Below are 17,087 nucleotides of genomic sequence, written 5' to 3'. Positions count from 1 at the left end.
ATGTCAGCATTCAGCCGCTTGATTTCTTCAGCTCTTCCTATCTCTTTTTTCTCAATAATTGTAATTTCACGTTAATTAATTTGAGAGAGAAAAATCAGTGCAACAATTTTTTGCCACAGTTTCTTTCTGCTCATTTTTGGTCATTCTGTCTGTACAAAGAATGTGCAGCAAGTTTGCCAAACGATGGAATCATCAAATCAATAATATAATCAAATGAATCTTGATAATGTTTCTCATTTGGGGAATCACAGCAAATAAACTGCTCCAAACCATGAAAATAAAATCTTTTTTTTTTTTTTTTTTGTTTTGGCTTCAAACTGAAGCAGCGGCAGACAATAGAGTTTGGGGTGCTGGAAGCAATGCTACAGCTCCTCGTTGAGAATTCGAGTACTTTCTGTATACAACCTGAAGCCTACTTTCTGCAGCCTTTGAATGGAAGAAAGCCAGCAGTCTAGCACATTCCATTAGCTGTGCTTCAGAGTATCCAGTGTGAAACTTTAGTGTGTCAGTCCAAGCTGGGGTCTTGTTCAGTGTGCAACGAGCAGCATACACTGCCGAGGCAGCAACCATTGATGGGCAGTACCTTATGCTCTCGTAATGCATCATACCTAACTCAGCCAGGAAATATACCATGTTTTCCATCTATACAACACAAACAGCAAATATATAAGCACGTATTCCAACAGCGGAAAACAAATTTGTTGCTTCAGTAGGAAATTACTAGGAAAATGAACGCACTTTCTCATCATCAGGAATCGATGCCTTGATGAAGCGTGCTAGAAATACATAGGTTGTAGGCACTGTCAAAGTCCATTCCAATTTTCCCAGTATAGTTTTCTCCATAATCAGTATCTGTTCATGACTGTAAGCTCTGTCTGCAATGCATACTAGATCATTGACCTGCATCATTGTCACAGTTAGCCAATGATCTCTTATTTGACACATGAAAAAGACAGTAAATCAAATGAAATAACAAATTAAGAAAATAAAAGCTTGTATATACGTATATACACCTCAGGGGGCCATATTTCTTCATATTTGGTGGCAATAAGCATTGCACTCATGCCCAGCAGTTGTAATTCCCTCCTAGGCACGATCTTCACACAAAGGAACCGATCAATCAAATTGATAGTGAGATACAGAGCTTCGGCAGAGAGCTCAAACTTTTGATGAACATCGATCAGCCAATCGATAAGAATTGCCCTCATCTTCTCATTAATGTCAGTTTGCAAGTGCATATAGTCATGTGGCCTGCTCTCATTCTGCATTCCCAAGCGTTTCATAAATGTCAGCACGTAAAAATCATCATCGACTGATTTAGTGATACCATTATTATATACAGAATACACAACTATGATGTTGAATGTTGTTGGTGTATACCTCAACTGATTTATAGAACTTGTAAATGTCTTCAACATACTCCACCCCGGCCAAGTCGTTATTTGCATCTGCAGCATCAATATCAACAATCTCCTCCTTTGGCTTGTTAGAAATACCACAGGCCGCCTGCAAAAATCAAATTAGAAGAAGAACCCTCAACGGTTAGTATCACAAACAAGAAAAGATTACCCCTCAACCTCAAGTTTCAAGAATAACACACAAATCACCTTGCTTCTAGCAGTAAGGACTGAAGTAAGAGAATGTGCTTTCTTCTTGGATGATCCCTCTCCCGCAGTTGCTTTCTTATCAATATTATTCACAGGAACCTTGTCTTTTTTCTCCTTCACCTGGACCGCATCTTCTGCGTCAGGACTGATTTCAATCACTTCCACAGGCTTGGGCTTTGCAGTTGGTTTCTTTTGAGCGGGCTTTGGTGCAGCATCAGCCCTTTTAGGCACAGCGTTGTTTCCATCAGGAACAGGAGCCTTATCCACATTAACACAAACATTTTTCTGTATGGACAAAAAAAAAAGAGAGGAATTTCTTGTTCTTTTACATCATTTTCCCGTAAAGAAAGATGATAGAAAACAACAAAGGAAGGGTTAGAACGAATTTGCTGCAAGAAAAAAATTTATACTTTATTGTTCTCAGCGGCTGCAGCAGCTTGTGCATTGGCAAGTAATTGTGCACAGAAAGACCTGGTGAGGGGACGATGAGGCTGAGGCTTGCCATCAGCCACTCCTCTAACATTTACCAGATTCCCAATATCTCCTAATGCACGGCGGCTCCTCCCATCTCCTGCGGCATTCTTCTTTGTCTGCTTATTAACTGCTCCTCCTGCAACGCCCTCGGCACCTGCAATGCAAAACAATCATTATTATTCCTCAAACCATTCAGTCCTTATTATTAAACTGAATAGTGAAGATAAAGACAATGCTTGATACAGTTTCAACAGATTCCCCCAATACTACTGCAAAATATGTTTTGACACTGATAAAATAAAACAAAAGAATCGCTTTCCTTGATGAATTCTTTCAAGATAACCATAAAATCATTTGAGAAAGCCCAACAGATTAATATCGAACGAAAAAGAAAAGGAAAAGATACATCAAATCGCATATATGTACAGGATTCCTCCAAAACAATAAAGAAGAAACACCAACAATCTTGTGAGATTGGAAAGAGAAGATCGATGCTAATACCTGTAATACCCCTGACTTGTTGTGGCACAATGGGTCTTGAAGCCATTTCCGATTCCTTTCAATGGGTATTGTAGGGTTCTCTCTCTCTCTCTTCTCCTCTGTGGATTTTTAAGGCTTTTTGGGAACGAGAAATGGGGGAAGATTGATTTCCTTTTGAAGCTGAAGAGCCGACGCTTCACTTCGAAGTCCAACGGTCATATTTCTCTTTTTCAATTTTTCCACCGCTGGATCTCCTTCAATCCAACGGTGGACAACTTCTACAAATTATAGCCGTTAGCCTACCTGTAAATAGAATGCCTCTGTTCCGTGGGCTAAAAAAGTTACCGTTCGCGTCTGCCTGTTACTAAAGTATAATACTCATAAACTCCACTCCTATTATTCTAAGGGCGTCGCGCACGTGTTACTCCTCGTAACTTTAAATTTTGGTGCTACCCGCTATTTCTTACAACACGTAGGCCCTTTCTCCCTTTTATTATAAATAAAATACTAATTAAGACAATATCTATTCAAAAAATTAAATTAAAGAATAGGTGGTGATAAATGGAACTTATCATAATTTTTAATTAAAATATTCATTTGCATAAAATATCAAAATTCGTTAAAACTTTTTGAATTTTACATATATGATCTAATTAATTATTAAATTTTAATGTTGTGTTAATTTTTATTTTGAAATTTCATCTAACCTTCTTAAAAAAAAAAAACCATTTTATTGATAGGGAGAAGTTGAGTTGTGTAAGAATCAATATTGGAGTGGATTCTACTTGGGAATATCAAAAATGGATAGATGCATAGAAAGCCCCCACATATTGTAGAATTACATATTTTTTAAAGACACATTTTATGTAGAGGGTGTCCAAATACCAGGTTAGCAGTCCAAGTCCACCAGCCTTGCCTCAGTTATTTAGCATCAATTTTACACTCATTTTACAGCAGATAGCTACCTTCTTGCTTTGCTGTACAATTACAATATTATTGTTATTTGTTTTGCTGCTGCTGCTGCTGATTCCCTTTGCTTGGGATTTTAGGCTCACTTTTGGTCATGACATGCCCTGGGTACCTTGCTTAGAGAGGCCAAGCGTTTCTCGAATTAGCCAAGGTGACAAGAGATTGGCATTATAAGACCAACACAAATGAAAGCAAAGCACAAATCAAGCAATCAATTAAAAACAGCCAAGTTGTTACAACTGGTGATTTAGGCAAAACAAAAAAGACTGCCTAAACAACGCAACCAAATTAGTGAAACCCAATTCCCATATTCTTCCTTCTCCTCCCTCATGCCAAACACACCATACAATACACTCACTCACACTACCAAAACCCTCTCATTATATCACAATTGTAAACAATCTCTCAGTTAGATTTTACTTCTACATTTGATCATCTGCTCCACCAAGCATCACCTGCATTTCACAATTTCCATTTCTCAAAACCTTTTCTACCAACAATGCCTCTTTAAACCTTCAAACAACTCATAAGAGACTTTGCATCACTTAGACCAAATGAAATGCAAGAACAAAATCGGAGCTCATGATATGGAAAAGAATATTCATCAACATGTTAAGTTTGCGATCAAAGACAACTGTATTTCTTAAGCTAAAATTTACATAATGCCTCCTGATTACATGTTCCACAAACAACAATGTACACAAGCAACCGACAAGGGGATTTAATTTGTTTAGTAGCCTTCCATGCATAACATCTAAGGCTTTGTTTGATTGCTACTTTTCCTGTTAGCTTATTGTTATTTTTTAGGTTCTTTATGCTGCCTAAAAAATTGCTAAAAAGACAAAATAAACCATATAAAAAGTAAATTCATATTTGATCATAAATACTAATTAAATAGTTAAAATGCAAAACTTCAAAACACTACGAGTAAAAGTTATTTCATATCTACTAACATCATATACCTCCTGTCGTAAAATGTAAGGAAAAAATGAACTTACACTGCAGTCAAGAGCATGCTTTCTTGCAACCATTATAGCTGCATTCCTTTCTCTCTCTGATTCACATGTTAATACATAAGAGAGTCCTTTCCTTGGTTGCCAAAACAAAGACTTGGCCGCGGCATTACCATCACCTCTAACTCCACATAGCTTCATTAGGAAAGCAAAAATGTGAGAATGGCTATCTGGAAAAGTACTTACTGCATAATCAATACTGAAGAAAAAAGCTACAGAGCAACCAGAACAATTACCAGCATTGATGTTGAATATATTTCTCTCGACTTTGTGATCCATCCTCTACAGAGCTTGATCCTCATCTTTCCAACATTGAAAGCATGAGTGGAGTGTGATGGATGATCTTGTCCATTGATCTGGGAAATGACTACCTAGAAAAACATGGAACGAAAAAACTTCAATAAAAACTATATGATACAAACATTCCTACCATGTGAACTGTTACTGGAATGAAATTTTTAATGAACCAAACTACTTGATTAGACACATTCCAGCAAAATAACACCAAATGCATAGTTACTTTCTTAACTTTCATCGTGTTAATTAACGGGACAAATGTTGAGTTATAGATTCAGAATAAGCCTTCAAGTCTCTTATTTTTTAAAATCAATTATCAAATGTACTTCAGAATAAAGAATAAAATTTATTCAATACAAAAACATTGGAAGAAGAATACAAACTTTTCAATTCAGTATGTTGAAGAAAAACTTTCTAGGACAATTCTGCACCCAGTCAACACAATTTAAGACTTTAACCTAGCTTATAGAACCATCACTTTCAACTTAAAAATCAAAAGATATGAAATCAACCCTAGAGCCATTCGATCTGATAAAACTTGATCAAACATAGGCACTAGTTAACAATACTTTAAAACAATTGGTGACTAGCTGACTCTCTTTGTTTTCCTTACTCGCAAACAAAGCAATTAAAAAAGGTTCTCTCTTGGTGACTAGCTGACTCTCTTTGTTTTCCTTACTCGCAAACAAAGCAATTAAAAAAGGTTCTCTCTTGGTGACTAGCTGACTCTCTTTGTTTTTCTTACTCGCAAACAAAGCAATTAGAAAAGGTTCTCTCCTTTCTTTGTTACCATCCTCTTTATTTCAATTTATTATTTCCTTTGTCCTCTTTGATAACAAAAACAAATAAATCATAAGCATCATCAATCAACTCATTAACTCTCCACCAAAATTGATGATGGACACAATAAGGATGGCAAACTAAATCATGTTCATGCCAGGATGGCAATTTATAGAACTTTGGCAATTAGAACTAGAGGATGATAGACAGATCCAAATGCACATTTTAAAGATGCTTATTGCTATTTGCAATCACGTATGTAGGCAGACAAAGTGGCAAGAACTATCTAACAAAAATAAGCAGAATTATCATTTTGGAAAGCATGAAGATTTTTGTTTCTTTTTTTTAGTGGCAAAAGAAGAGAGTACTACGACTCAAACCTACAAGCTTTACCTGTCCCTACTTTCCAACCAGTTGAGCTAAGCCTATGTGGGAAATGCTCAAAATTTACACCATCCTCCCCCATCCCCAGAGAGGAATAAAAGATTAAAATAAAGTTGTCAGGCACCACTGCTGAGAGACCAGAATAATATAATTATGCTTATTTACTACCAAAAAAATCACATATAGAGAAAGACCATATTATCATTAATGGACAAATTTGATAGGAGAAATACAAAACCAGTTGCCTTGTCTTTGGCAGCACGGCAAAGAGATGATAGTAGAAGTAAATTAGCTGGAAAGAAGCAAACGTACATTAAATTCACTGCTGGATTTTCGCAAAAGTGTCTCCACATAGCCTCCCAAACCTGCAGCTGTAAAAGTAAGCTTTTCTAAGCATCAATATAAAATGCCAGGCAGAAGAGATTCAATCATTAACATGTATGAATATTAACATTAAATAATTAGGCCCATAGCTTAAATGCTGGCATCAAAATATTGAAAGAGAACAAACATTTTATAAGTCAAATTGTACATTTTGACATAAACTAACCAGAACCAATAGGAATGGAAGTTGTCACTGTGACTTTTTGGCCATTTGAGAGAATGTCAACCAGCAAAATTCGACCAACATCAAGGGGTTCTGGGGCATACATTATTTTATTGGCACCTGATCATGCAGAAAATTGAACCAGTTACTAGAGGAGGCTGTAATGTAAATGCCACAGGTTATTAAGCAACAATGCATTTTCTAACCCATTCAAGTGAGGAATTAAACATTCTAATGAGAGTTAGATTCTTATACTTGCTCAGACAGGCAAAGTATGATAGCTGTAGTTTTTTCAATTCGTGGCCCTATGCACCTAACTTAGACCTATATCACTACTTACAGAAGGATGAATGAGCACCCAAACGAATTAACAGGGCTGCAACATTTTACATAGGTGGGATACTTATAAAGTTATATGGCGCTTGATGGCAGAAATTCAAAAAAGTAGAAATAGAGAAGAACACATGGACATCTGGTATAGTTTATTGCAATTAAATGCACATTAAATCACTTTCCTTATAGTAAATTAGGATAGCTTTCTAAATCTGCCTGTATGTCATTTGTGTGTCCAAGTACTCTTACAATTATTTTCTTTTGATAATAATTAACAACCAATTCACAACAGGAAAGGATTTCATGATACCATCTTAGAAGTAGTATTCATAAAATAACCTAAGCGTTCAACGTATTATTTCACACAGCCTTATGTTCCTTAAATTTTCATATTACAATACTTCTCTCAATTACAAATGGAATTTGTTTCAAAAATTTAGTAGGTATTTAGTTTAGGATAATTATTATCATCTACAATAACGCAGGTGATGCTTCGGTAGAAAACCCTAGATAAAAAGTTCACCATAGTGGTATCTTTTGTGAACATAATTAACTGAGACATGCACAGCTTCTGAGTGGTTAGGAGACTTGCATGTAGAAGAACATTCACGGAATGAATACCTGAAATTATTTCCTGTTGATTTCCGTCAGATGACATTCGATACCACTGAATTGAAGATTTTGAAAGCACTGGAGCATTATCTGAGCAAGGCTGGAGTCGTAAGCATGAACCAAGGGTTTCAGAACCATGCAAAATATATACACGGGATTTGTTCTCCTCGGCCTTCTTGTTTAGTGCCAACTGCAATTATTCAGGAATAGATTAGAACCTCATAAAATATCACAAACCAGACTATGCATTCCACTCACCGTTTGAGACTTGATTGGTACCATGAAGAGATAACATACCATGAAAGAGATAGTCACCGCAGATAATTAACAAGGAAATATATCTTAAAACCAACCAAGGACCTTGTTGGAAGCAAAAAGGTGTTCAAGACTTAAAAGCATTAGCTACCAACATCCATGCACCTTGACCAGTATGGCTCGTGACATCTACCTTCTTACATTTTCAGTTATACTATAATATTACAGAATATTCAACTTGCAGAGAACCTAAAGACATACAAGAAGAGTTTAGTCGGCTCTATCAGCTAGATGCAGTTTGGCTTTTCCAGCAACACCGAAAATTGATCTAAGCATTATCACAGATCTTCACCGAGTTGGTTCCTATTTCTTGTGTCATTCATCTTTGTATCTTTTAAGAAGAATAACTCTTCAATACTAATCTACCTCTCTGTCAAAACTAGTATTTTTGAAAAGATTACACAAGTATACAACCAAGCATAATTACATTTGGTATTTTATTTTAAGTGATTTTACTACAACTTGCTCTATTGAATTTATGCAAAGATCTTCCTAAGATCAGACATATGTAATCATTCTTACAACATCCTTAAATGCATACTTTTTTTGACCCCTATTTCTTGTTTCATCCTTGAATTTATGACTCCTATTTCTTGTTTCATTCATCTTAGTATCTTTTAAGAAGATTAGCTCATCAATACTAATCTACCACCATTCTGTCAAAACTAATATTTTTGAAAAGATTACACAAGTACACAACCAAGCATGATTACATTTGTTATATTATTTTAAGTGATTTTACTACAACTTTCTCTATTGAATTTAGGTAAAGATCTTCCTAAGATCAGACATATGTAATCATTCTTGCAACATCCGTAAATGCATACTCTTTTTGACTATATTTTACCCATGAGCATAATCTGCAACTACTACTTGCAAGTACCAAACATGTTTATAAACAACTGGCTATATAATTGGAGTAAACTCTAGATTAGTAGCAAAACGCTTGGGGTTACTTATAGATTATGGGATGTTGTAGAGAGTGTTGACTTGATGGGTTCAAATGTGGTGGCCCAAATGCATGAATAACAGCTAATAATCTATTAGCCTAGTTTCTATCAAGTTGAGCCCAAACTTTTATTGAATGAGTTTGCTGTTGCCACCCTAAATCAAGTTGAACTGAGTTTCTATCAAGTTGAGCCCATATCTGGCTTGAGCTTGATTTGTTTGTTAATTTGGCAAGCAGAGCCAAGTTCCTAATTTGAGCCCAAACTATTATCGAGTATATCAGCTTCTTGGCACCCCTAAAGCCAACTTCTAGTGCACCCTACTAACCTTGTCATCACTGTGTAAGTCATTAAAAACTTATATACTAGTGAAAGATAGAAAATTTTTCATAGAGCAGTTAAAATTTTAGAAAACATATTGGTGCAATCTGGTGAGGGTTTCCGTTTTGTTTTAAAAAGGTATGTATGAACTGGTTTGTTTCAGCCTACCATTTTGAATTTATTGGCATTATATTATATTTGTCTATCAAATATTAATGGATAGATACAAACATCCTTAAATCATGAATATACATACCTACATAAATACTTCTATAAACATGCAAATACATGTTCTGAGAAGCTATATTGATAATAAATGTCCAAAATTTTTCAAGCATCAAGTAAATAAGACAAATATAAATCTATTAGAGGATATATAATAAGTTATCGTTAAAAACATGTCGAGCAGCCTAATTTTAATGGAGATATTTTATTTTTGGATCAAATTATAGGAAATAAAAATGGAGATAAGGAAAGAATGAGTTAATTAAGAGAGTGAAATAGTCAAACTATCATTAAAAAAAAAAGAATAAAATAATTAGACAAGATGTTGTAGTGCTTGAAATGACATTTTTCAGCCAATACAAATGAAACAAGCCAAAATGGCTGATACAAATAAAATAGGGCGACTCAGTTGGCACAAACCAGTAGAGCTTGGTATAAAGGGTGAAAAGAAACAAAAGTGCTGACTATACTGGTTTTCTTCAAAACCAGTACATACCAGCTGGTACAACCAGTACTGGTATGGTAACAACAACCATCAGTGCAATTGATAGAAAGAATTTCAGGAAAAGGGCATCTACTATATTTTATCGTCAAAGTACCAGCTGGTCTAATAGTATTATTGTAAGATAAAACATTCAACAAACCTCTTTTTGAAGCTTCACTGAGAATATAGATTTTTCTCGAATTTGAGTTCTTAAAGCACGAAGTTCATGTTCCATACCCATCACCTGAAAACATGGCACATATTCCAATGATCAAAAGCTGCCATTATATCACAACCATATATTTAACAATAAATCTCATCTACTTAACCGCACATGTATGTATCCAAGAAGCATATATAATGGTAGCAAACTAGAATTAGAAAATAAATTTATAATTTGTTACAAAGGTATTAAATAAATGGAGAATAGTAAGCGACAACATTTGTAGCATAGTTGGGCCCTAAATCATTAATGTCTGGCTGTATTATTAAAAAAATAAATGTCAAGCAAATGATAAAATAGATACCAGAACAAAAGATTCTAATTTAATGAGCTAAAACAGTGCTGTGTTCAATGTCAAAACACAATGAGAGAGAAAGAGGAAAAGCAATTCACAACTATGGGGAAAAAATGGAAAGAGCTTGCATCTTTAATGACTCCAATATACTAGAATTTAATTGATTGCATGGGTAAATAAACAGTTTTGTATTTGAAGCCTCAACATGTTGACTAAGCATAGCAGTTGGTGATCCGATCAGTTGTATTCATGCAAATTGTAGTTAAAATTCCATTCCAGGATACAGACACATTCCTAGTAATGTTAATATATATATATATATATATATTATATTGAGATAAAGATCTGCATGTAGCTGAAGCATACTGCAAGTACTGTTAACTAATAATATTTCACTTACTGTGGGTGAACAATTTCATTGAATTCAAACAGTTGTCCACCCAAATAGAAATTAACAATTTGGATGATTTACTTCAAAGCAACAAAAATTAAAGAACAACTTTCTCTTCAATGCAAACATAAAAATTCGTTAAAAAGCAATATTTATTCTGCATAAGAAAACTGAAACAGACAAACACCAAAATTCAGAGAATATCGACAAATACCTATAAGCTAATAGAACAACAGTGATGCCTGACAACCTTCATTTCTACAAACCTTAGTGCAATGACAAGACCTAGGAGACAATAGTAACGCACCTTGCTTGGCTGATGCATCAATTTAATTCTTCTAGCCACTTGAACTTCCTCTATTAGCTCCTCAACCTCCTGCAAGACATAACATTAAACATGAATAAAGTATGTATCATCTTCAACAGCAAAATATTAACCTCATGATGCACAAAACCTATCTTTGACATGCATCTCCTATTTTAACATAAAAAATTACACACTACATAGATTAAAAATCATTTTTACTTTATAAAAGATATTATTGTAAAATGCTTTTTAATGTGCCTAAAATGGGACATTTGATAAGTTTGAAAATAGATGTATGTTCAAAAGAAAAGAAATCAGTCCCACATTAACAGGACAGCCATGCCCGGGGGGAGGGGGGCTGATTTTATAAATAACCCCTACACCTAGGATGCTTTCAACTACTAATAAGCCAAGCGCCCGTTTGGCCAGAGGCTTCTATTGGGCATAAGCCCTTTGCAGTGGAATTCTAAGCCCTTTCTCTATTGGCTTAGAGGTTTATTTTGTGGCTAAGCCAAGAGCTCATTAAGAGCTTGTGTTCAGTTTGTAGCTTGGTAAATTTTGCCAAGCCGAGTTCGAAAACAATTTTCTAAGTTCATTGCGAGCTTGACTGTTTATTGAGCTTGTCTAAATTTAACCGAAACAAGGGATTACTCAGCTCAGGATCAGTTCATTTACAGCCCTAGTATTATTTTATCATAGTTGTTGACACCCCTTGCAAAATGGGAAAACTTGGTTAAATGCAATCCACAAATTTCAAATACTGTATGAACAGCATTATTTTTTGGTCTTAATTTTCCGCCTAATATAGCATCTGACTAGATACAATCACAAAGTACCAATTAAGTGCAACTTTAGCAGAATTTATGCTATCTCTTGTTGGACCATTTTATTCAGCTTTAAAAGTTGGACGAGAAAGCTTTTCTCATCTCTGAAACTGATGAATTAGGGGAGGAAAACTGATTTAAACAACTCAATGGAAACCTGAGTTTTTTGAGAAATTTCTGAATTCTTTTCTTGCTCCTCAAGGGCCTCTCCAAATCGCTGCACTACAGCCCTAGCACTTTCAATTTCAGCACAAGCAAAAGATTTTTCTTGATTTACCAACTTTTTAGCATCTTCAGAAGCCTGCAAATATAAAGGAACAAATTCGATTCATTATCAATGAAGTTTAAAACAGATGATCCTTCAAAACAAAAATTAAAAAAAAAAAAAAGCAAATAAATATGTGCTCTAGCAATATTATGGTACCCAGAGTTTTTTTTTTTTTAACAGAAAGAAAAAGCAAAACATAAAATTCAAACTGCAAACCTTGAACAAGGTTGATCTTCATTGAGACATGAAGAGAATCAAGAATAGTTTCAGACACAAAAAGAAAAGTAGAAAGCAAAAAACTACTTTGCTTCAGGCACTGGACTTAAAAAGGCCTTACACCCGATACAATTAAGTCACTTCAAGCCCTTATACAGGAAATAGACTTGTGTCTGCCTTTAAAATTTTTAAATTGATCCTTCCATTTGGAAAACATGCTGAATCATGAAAATCAAAAACCCATACACACACACAAAACAATACTTGACTGCCATCAACTGACCTGCTTCAGAAAGTTTGCCAGTTTTTTCACTTCAAACTTCTCTTGAATCAATTCCCCTTCTTTTTGAGTCAATTTAACTGCTAAAGCCTCGACCTGAATAATTGAAGAACAGAGGAAAAAAAATAGTAATAGCAAAAAGAAGGAATTATAATGTAGAATGTGCCAAACCAAAAGAAATATCATGGAGAGCATGGAGGGAATTTTGTATCATGCAGAAGAAAATTTCTTAAGTTAGAAGGCACATATATGTATGAGTATACAAATCTCACTCACATGCACATGTCTATTTGGTTCAAAGAATACAATTTTATAAAAAATTTAATGATGGGAAACAATGTTAATTTGGCATGAAAATAATGAGCTATCATAAAAATGTGAATATGAAATGCATGGACAAGGTAGCATGCATAGTCAACTTCTCTCTACTTATTGAATAGTCTTTTGTTAAGTTGAACTAGCATTTATGTTTATGTACACACCTTTTTGATAAAGAATGCCTATGTACACACGTAGAAAATACCACAAAATGGTTCAACTGGATCTATTGAAGCACCCACATAAGCCTATTGTTCAGATAAAATTGGATATTAATTAGTGTCTGATTTGAGTAGTTCTAGATCCTCACAGACTCTATCAAAAGGTAAATAAAAATTGAACAAACACATAACAACTGAAATACTGGTAAGCTTTTTTTACTTTTTTTTTTCGTCATCTGGCAGTTTTGCTGGATAATTCCTAAGAGCAGACAGGGCTGACACATTCATTTTAAGAAAAAACCTTTCCTGAGATATTCTTATAATAGAATTATTTTTGAATGTAGGGATCCTGGATCTATCCATATTTATATGGGTAATGAAGAGTTTAGAAAGTAAAGATTGTCCTATGATGTTATTTATAACAAAGACTAAGAGGCACAAAATAAAGTTCTACATTGGCATGGTAAGTGTTTTTGAGAATGTCTGCCATGCAGTACACATTTTTATTCAATGAATAAGCAAAAAGCTTAGTGCAGTGACTTAGGCATGCCTCTAAGGAAAAACAAGCTATAAACTACAAAGAAAGTATTAGATTTGCCCTACTGACTGGTAAAAATGTTCTACATAACCTAAGAACAAAAATAGAATAGGGCTTATTGTTCATATCAATGCATGATGTGGTTTTGTGCCACATGATTACATTATAACATAAAGAAAGACGGGTTGCACAATTGGAACAGTGTGCATCAACCTCCTTCAAATTTTTGAATAATAAAACACAGCTATTTGTGATAGGTGTGACGCATTAAGCTTCAAACAAAAAACTTAGTGAAAAATGAAATTGGTAAAGCAAAACAACTAACCATGGAGATAGCTTTCTCTACATCTTCCTTGTTTCTCCCGGCCATACGACCTCTCAAAGATTCCAAGGCATCTCTAAGTTTCTTCAACAGAACATGCCCCTCCAAAGAAGCAACCTCTCTAAGTTTTGCCTGAACTCCAAGAACAAGAGTGTAATCCACTTAATCATCCATTTTCATTAAAATTGATATTGAATTCAGACAACGGGAGAAAAAGGATTTAACCAAAGAAACTACAGATGAAGCTAAATTTTTGTTGAACTACATGATGCCTTCCAATCAGATATTGGAAATTTCCAGATAGAGATGAATGGCAAAAAGAGAATCATGCAGATGATTCATGACTCCCTATTAGCAGAGACTAGTTCATTCTGAATGTTGGAAGAAGATTTCTTGTATCTTTTTCTTTGGAAAATATTGGAGCAAACAAAATAAAATGGTGGGAACCTCATCAGCCAACTTAGCAGCAGCAGCCAGGTTCTTGTCAAATTTACTAGCAAGGTCACGAACTGAGAGCCGCTTGTGCTGCTCAGATAGTTGGGTCGTTTCCCTTTCAACAACCTCCTTCAGTGATGGACCATTGTTGTCTCCTTTTGGCTCCTCCAAAATCTGATTTTCAGGTCCTAATTTATACTTTGGAAAGTGGTCAGAAGCAAAGCTCACATCTGCCGAAACAGCTAGAATTGATTCTTTCAGCATTGATTCTTCAATTTCAGGGCTTATCTTTGTCATTTTAAGTCAGTTCTCTGCTCATCAGAAGTAAACACAAAAAGGAAACAACCTTATGATCAGACCTCCAGCAAACTAATAGCATCGATTTTCTTAACCGTAGATCTTACAAAGACCAAGAACCCAAAAACATTTAAATTTCACCTCATATTGATTTCCATATTAATCTTACAAAATATTTAAATTTTATTCATTGAGAAAAATATATGAATCAGCATATCACATCCTGAGCCAAAATATTGCTAGTGAAATCTTGCATTTAGGGATGCCTTTTGGCGAAACCACTTTCAAATACCAGCAAAACCCAAATCCAGCTAATGAGACATAGACATACTATATTTGGGTAACAAAAAGCAAAAAGACCCAATCCCCCTCCCCCCCCACAAAAAAAAAAAAAAAAACCACAAATACAAGATAAGAAAAAATGGAAAGCTGCATAAAACTAGTATCAGCAAGTAGGAGTTTCTCCGGATCCAACAAAGCACCAGCTTCAGCTAGAATTCCGAAATTTCCACTTACATCAAAATTTGACCAAACAGTCTCAGAATTTCTGACCCTTAAGAAAATAACAACAAAAGCTGAGCGAAGCTGGAGAGGTAGAATAAGATTTGTACATTTCACAAGAAATAAAGGATAAATTAAAAAGGAAAATGAAAATGATCAATAACAGGACTAATATCATCTTTTGTTTGTAATAATAAAAGGAGATATTATTTCCCTTTATGGCCTGCAAGCATCTTTCTCCTTGCTTACAAAAGCAGCTACCTAATACCAATTTTCCAACCTACATTACCACTTCTTACCCACAATTCCTTTTTTTTTTTTTCTCCTCATCCATCATTATCAACATTCAACAACTAAAAAACCAACCAACATGAAAAAGAAAAGGAAAGCCAAAGGAGCAAAAAACAAAAGAAAGAATGCAGCTGAAAATGCAGCAACACTTACAGAAACTTCAATCTGAATGTGTAAAAAGCAAAGCACAGAAGGAGAGACTTAAGCTAAACAGAAGAACATGCTGAAAGAATGGTAGCAGCTGGAGAAACTGCTGCAAATGAGAGACAGAGAAAGAGAGTAGAAGAAGAAGACGAATCTATGGTTGAGTTGGGGGCTCTGGATGGTCCTGGGAGAGCGCTTTTTGAAAAGGAGAAGAGAGAGAGGAAAAAGAAAAGAGAGAGAAAAGAAAAGCACAGGCTTTGTTCCTTCTTCCCTGACTTGTGTGTCCCTGTCTCCCCTCCCAACAACTTGAATGAATTTCTCATTTGCTTTTCTTTTTTTAATTTTCTTGTGCATTTTTATTTTATGAAATTGCAGCATTGTAATTCCGTTAAAACTAAAAGTGGGCGGACCCAACCCTCAAAAGTGATGCCACGCGCTGGCTCCCATTTGCTCCTTTGGACGTGCCTCTTCGGACGTTACTTGAACTCGTACGCTCACTGTCACCGGATAAAAGACTACTCCTTTGTTTTTTATTTTATTTTTTTTTTTTTTTTTTTTTTTTTTTTTTTTTTTTTTTTTTTTTTTTTTTTTTTTTTTTTTATTTTTTTTAATTTTATTGTTTCGGCTGCTTTCAAGTAGTTTTTTTTAGAAATGACTTTGGCATTATGCGTTTGTTTGGTAACCGAAATCATTTGTTGAAAGAAATTTTTTTTTTGTATATTAATTATCAAAACTATTTTTTGTTGTTTGGATTATTTTATAAAAAATATTTTTTATTATGATGGAGTCATTTAGGTATTAAAATANTTCAAAAATTTTTCATCTTATCACTTTTTATCATAACTATAAAAATATAAATATTCATCAATTTTGTAAAATATCCAAAACCTATACTTATAAATATGTATTCATAAATGACGATCATTGAAATATTTGTTGTTGTAATTATTAGTAAGATTTAAACCTATTATAAATGTGTATTCATCAAATAATGATCATTAAAATATTTTTTATTTTAATTATTAGCAAGATTTAAACCTATTATAAATGCGTATTCATCAAATGATAATCATTTAAATATTTTTCATTTTAATTATTAGTAAGATTTATTCTATTTATAAATAAAAATTTAATTGTATTGAATGATTTCATTAAAAATATTTTTTAAAATATTAATAATTGATATAGTTTAAATATTAATATTTTAAATTAATTTTTTAAAGTTAAATATTAATATTTTATTTTTAATATTTTAAATTAAATATTAATATTCATCAACCTTATACTCATAAACTTAATATAAAAGTATTTTTGTTGTTTTCTGAAAAATATCTTATGCCTTTTAAGGGCATAAGACATTTTCTGTGATTAACTATATTGACTTGTAAAATATTTTATATCTAGAATTAATTTTTTGTCTTTCAAACAAGCATAAGTTTTGAAAACGTTTTTCAAAAAATATTTTACTGCAAAACAAATGGACTCTAC

General features: G+C 34.0%; 2 protein-coding genes across 3 annotated transcripts; both read right to left on the bottom strand.

Annotated features, from left to right (window-relative positions):
* Nucleotides 173-2,727, bottom strand: LOC18598605 (G2/mitotic-specific cyclin S13-7). Its single transcript, XM_007028190.2, has 7 exons — nt 2,583-2,727; nt 2,018-2,235; nt 1,608-1,892; nt 1,381-1,506; nt 1,014-1,262; nt 739-900; nt 173-642 (listed from the first exon to the last, which is right to left on the bottom strand). The coding sequence occupies exons 1-7, from the start codon at nt 2,626-2,628 to the stop codon at nt 313-315; spliced, it is 1,416 nt and encodes a 471-aa protein (XP_007028252.2). The 5' UTR covers nt 2,629-2,727; the 3' UTR covers nt 173-312.
* On the bottom strand, nt 3,719-15,921 carry LOC18598604 (stomatal closure-related actin-binding protein 3). Of its 2 annotated transcripts, none has more exons than XM_007028186.2 (13): nt 15,609-15,921; nt 14,379-14,677; nt 13,935-14,063; nt 12,596-12,688; nt 11,986-12,129; nt 11,005-11,073; nt 9,949-10,032; nt 7,506-7,686; nt 6,555-6,671; nt 6,317-6,375; nt 4,780-4,914; nt 4,529-4,678; nt 3,719-3,985 (listed from the first exon to the last, which is right to left on the bottom strand). In XM_007028186.2, exons 2-13 carry the CDS (start codon nt 14,661-14,663, stop codon nt 3,953-3,955), a joined length of 1,479 nt encoding a protein of 492 aa, XP_007028248.2. In that variant the 5' UTR covers nt 14,664-14,677; nt 15,609-15,921; the 3' UTR covers nt 3,719-3,952. The 2 variants fall into 2 exon arrangements, with proteins under 2 accessions (XP_007028248.2, XP_017977574.1); XM_018122085.1 differs by lacking the exon at nt 15,609-15,921 and adding an exon at nt 15,180-15,361.

Source organism: Theobroma cacao, chromosome 5 (assembly GCF_000208745.1).
Source record: "Theobroma cacao cultivar B97-61/B2 chromosome 5, Criollo_cocoa_genome_V2, whole genome shotgun sequence".
NCBI lineage: Eukaryota > Viridiplantae > Streptophyta > Magnoliopsida > Malvales > Malvaceae > Theobroma > Theobroma cacao.
The sequence above is the reverse complement of the archived record's forward strand: the minus strand, read 5'-3'. Positions and strand labels throughout refer to the sequence as shown.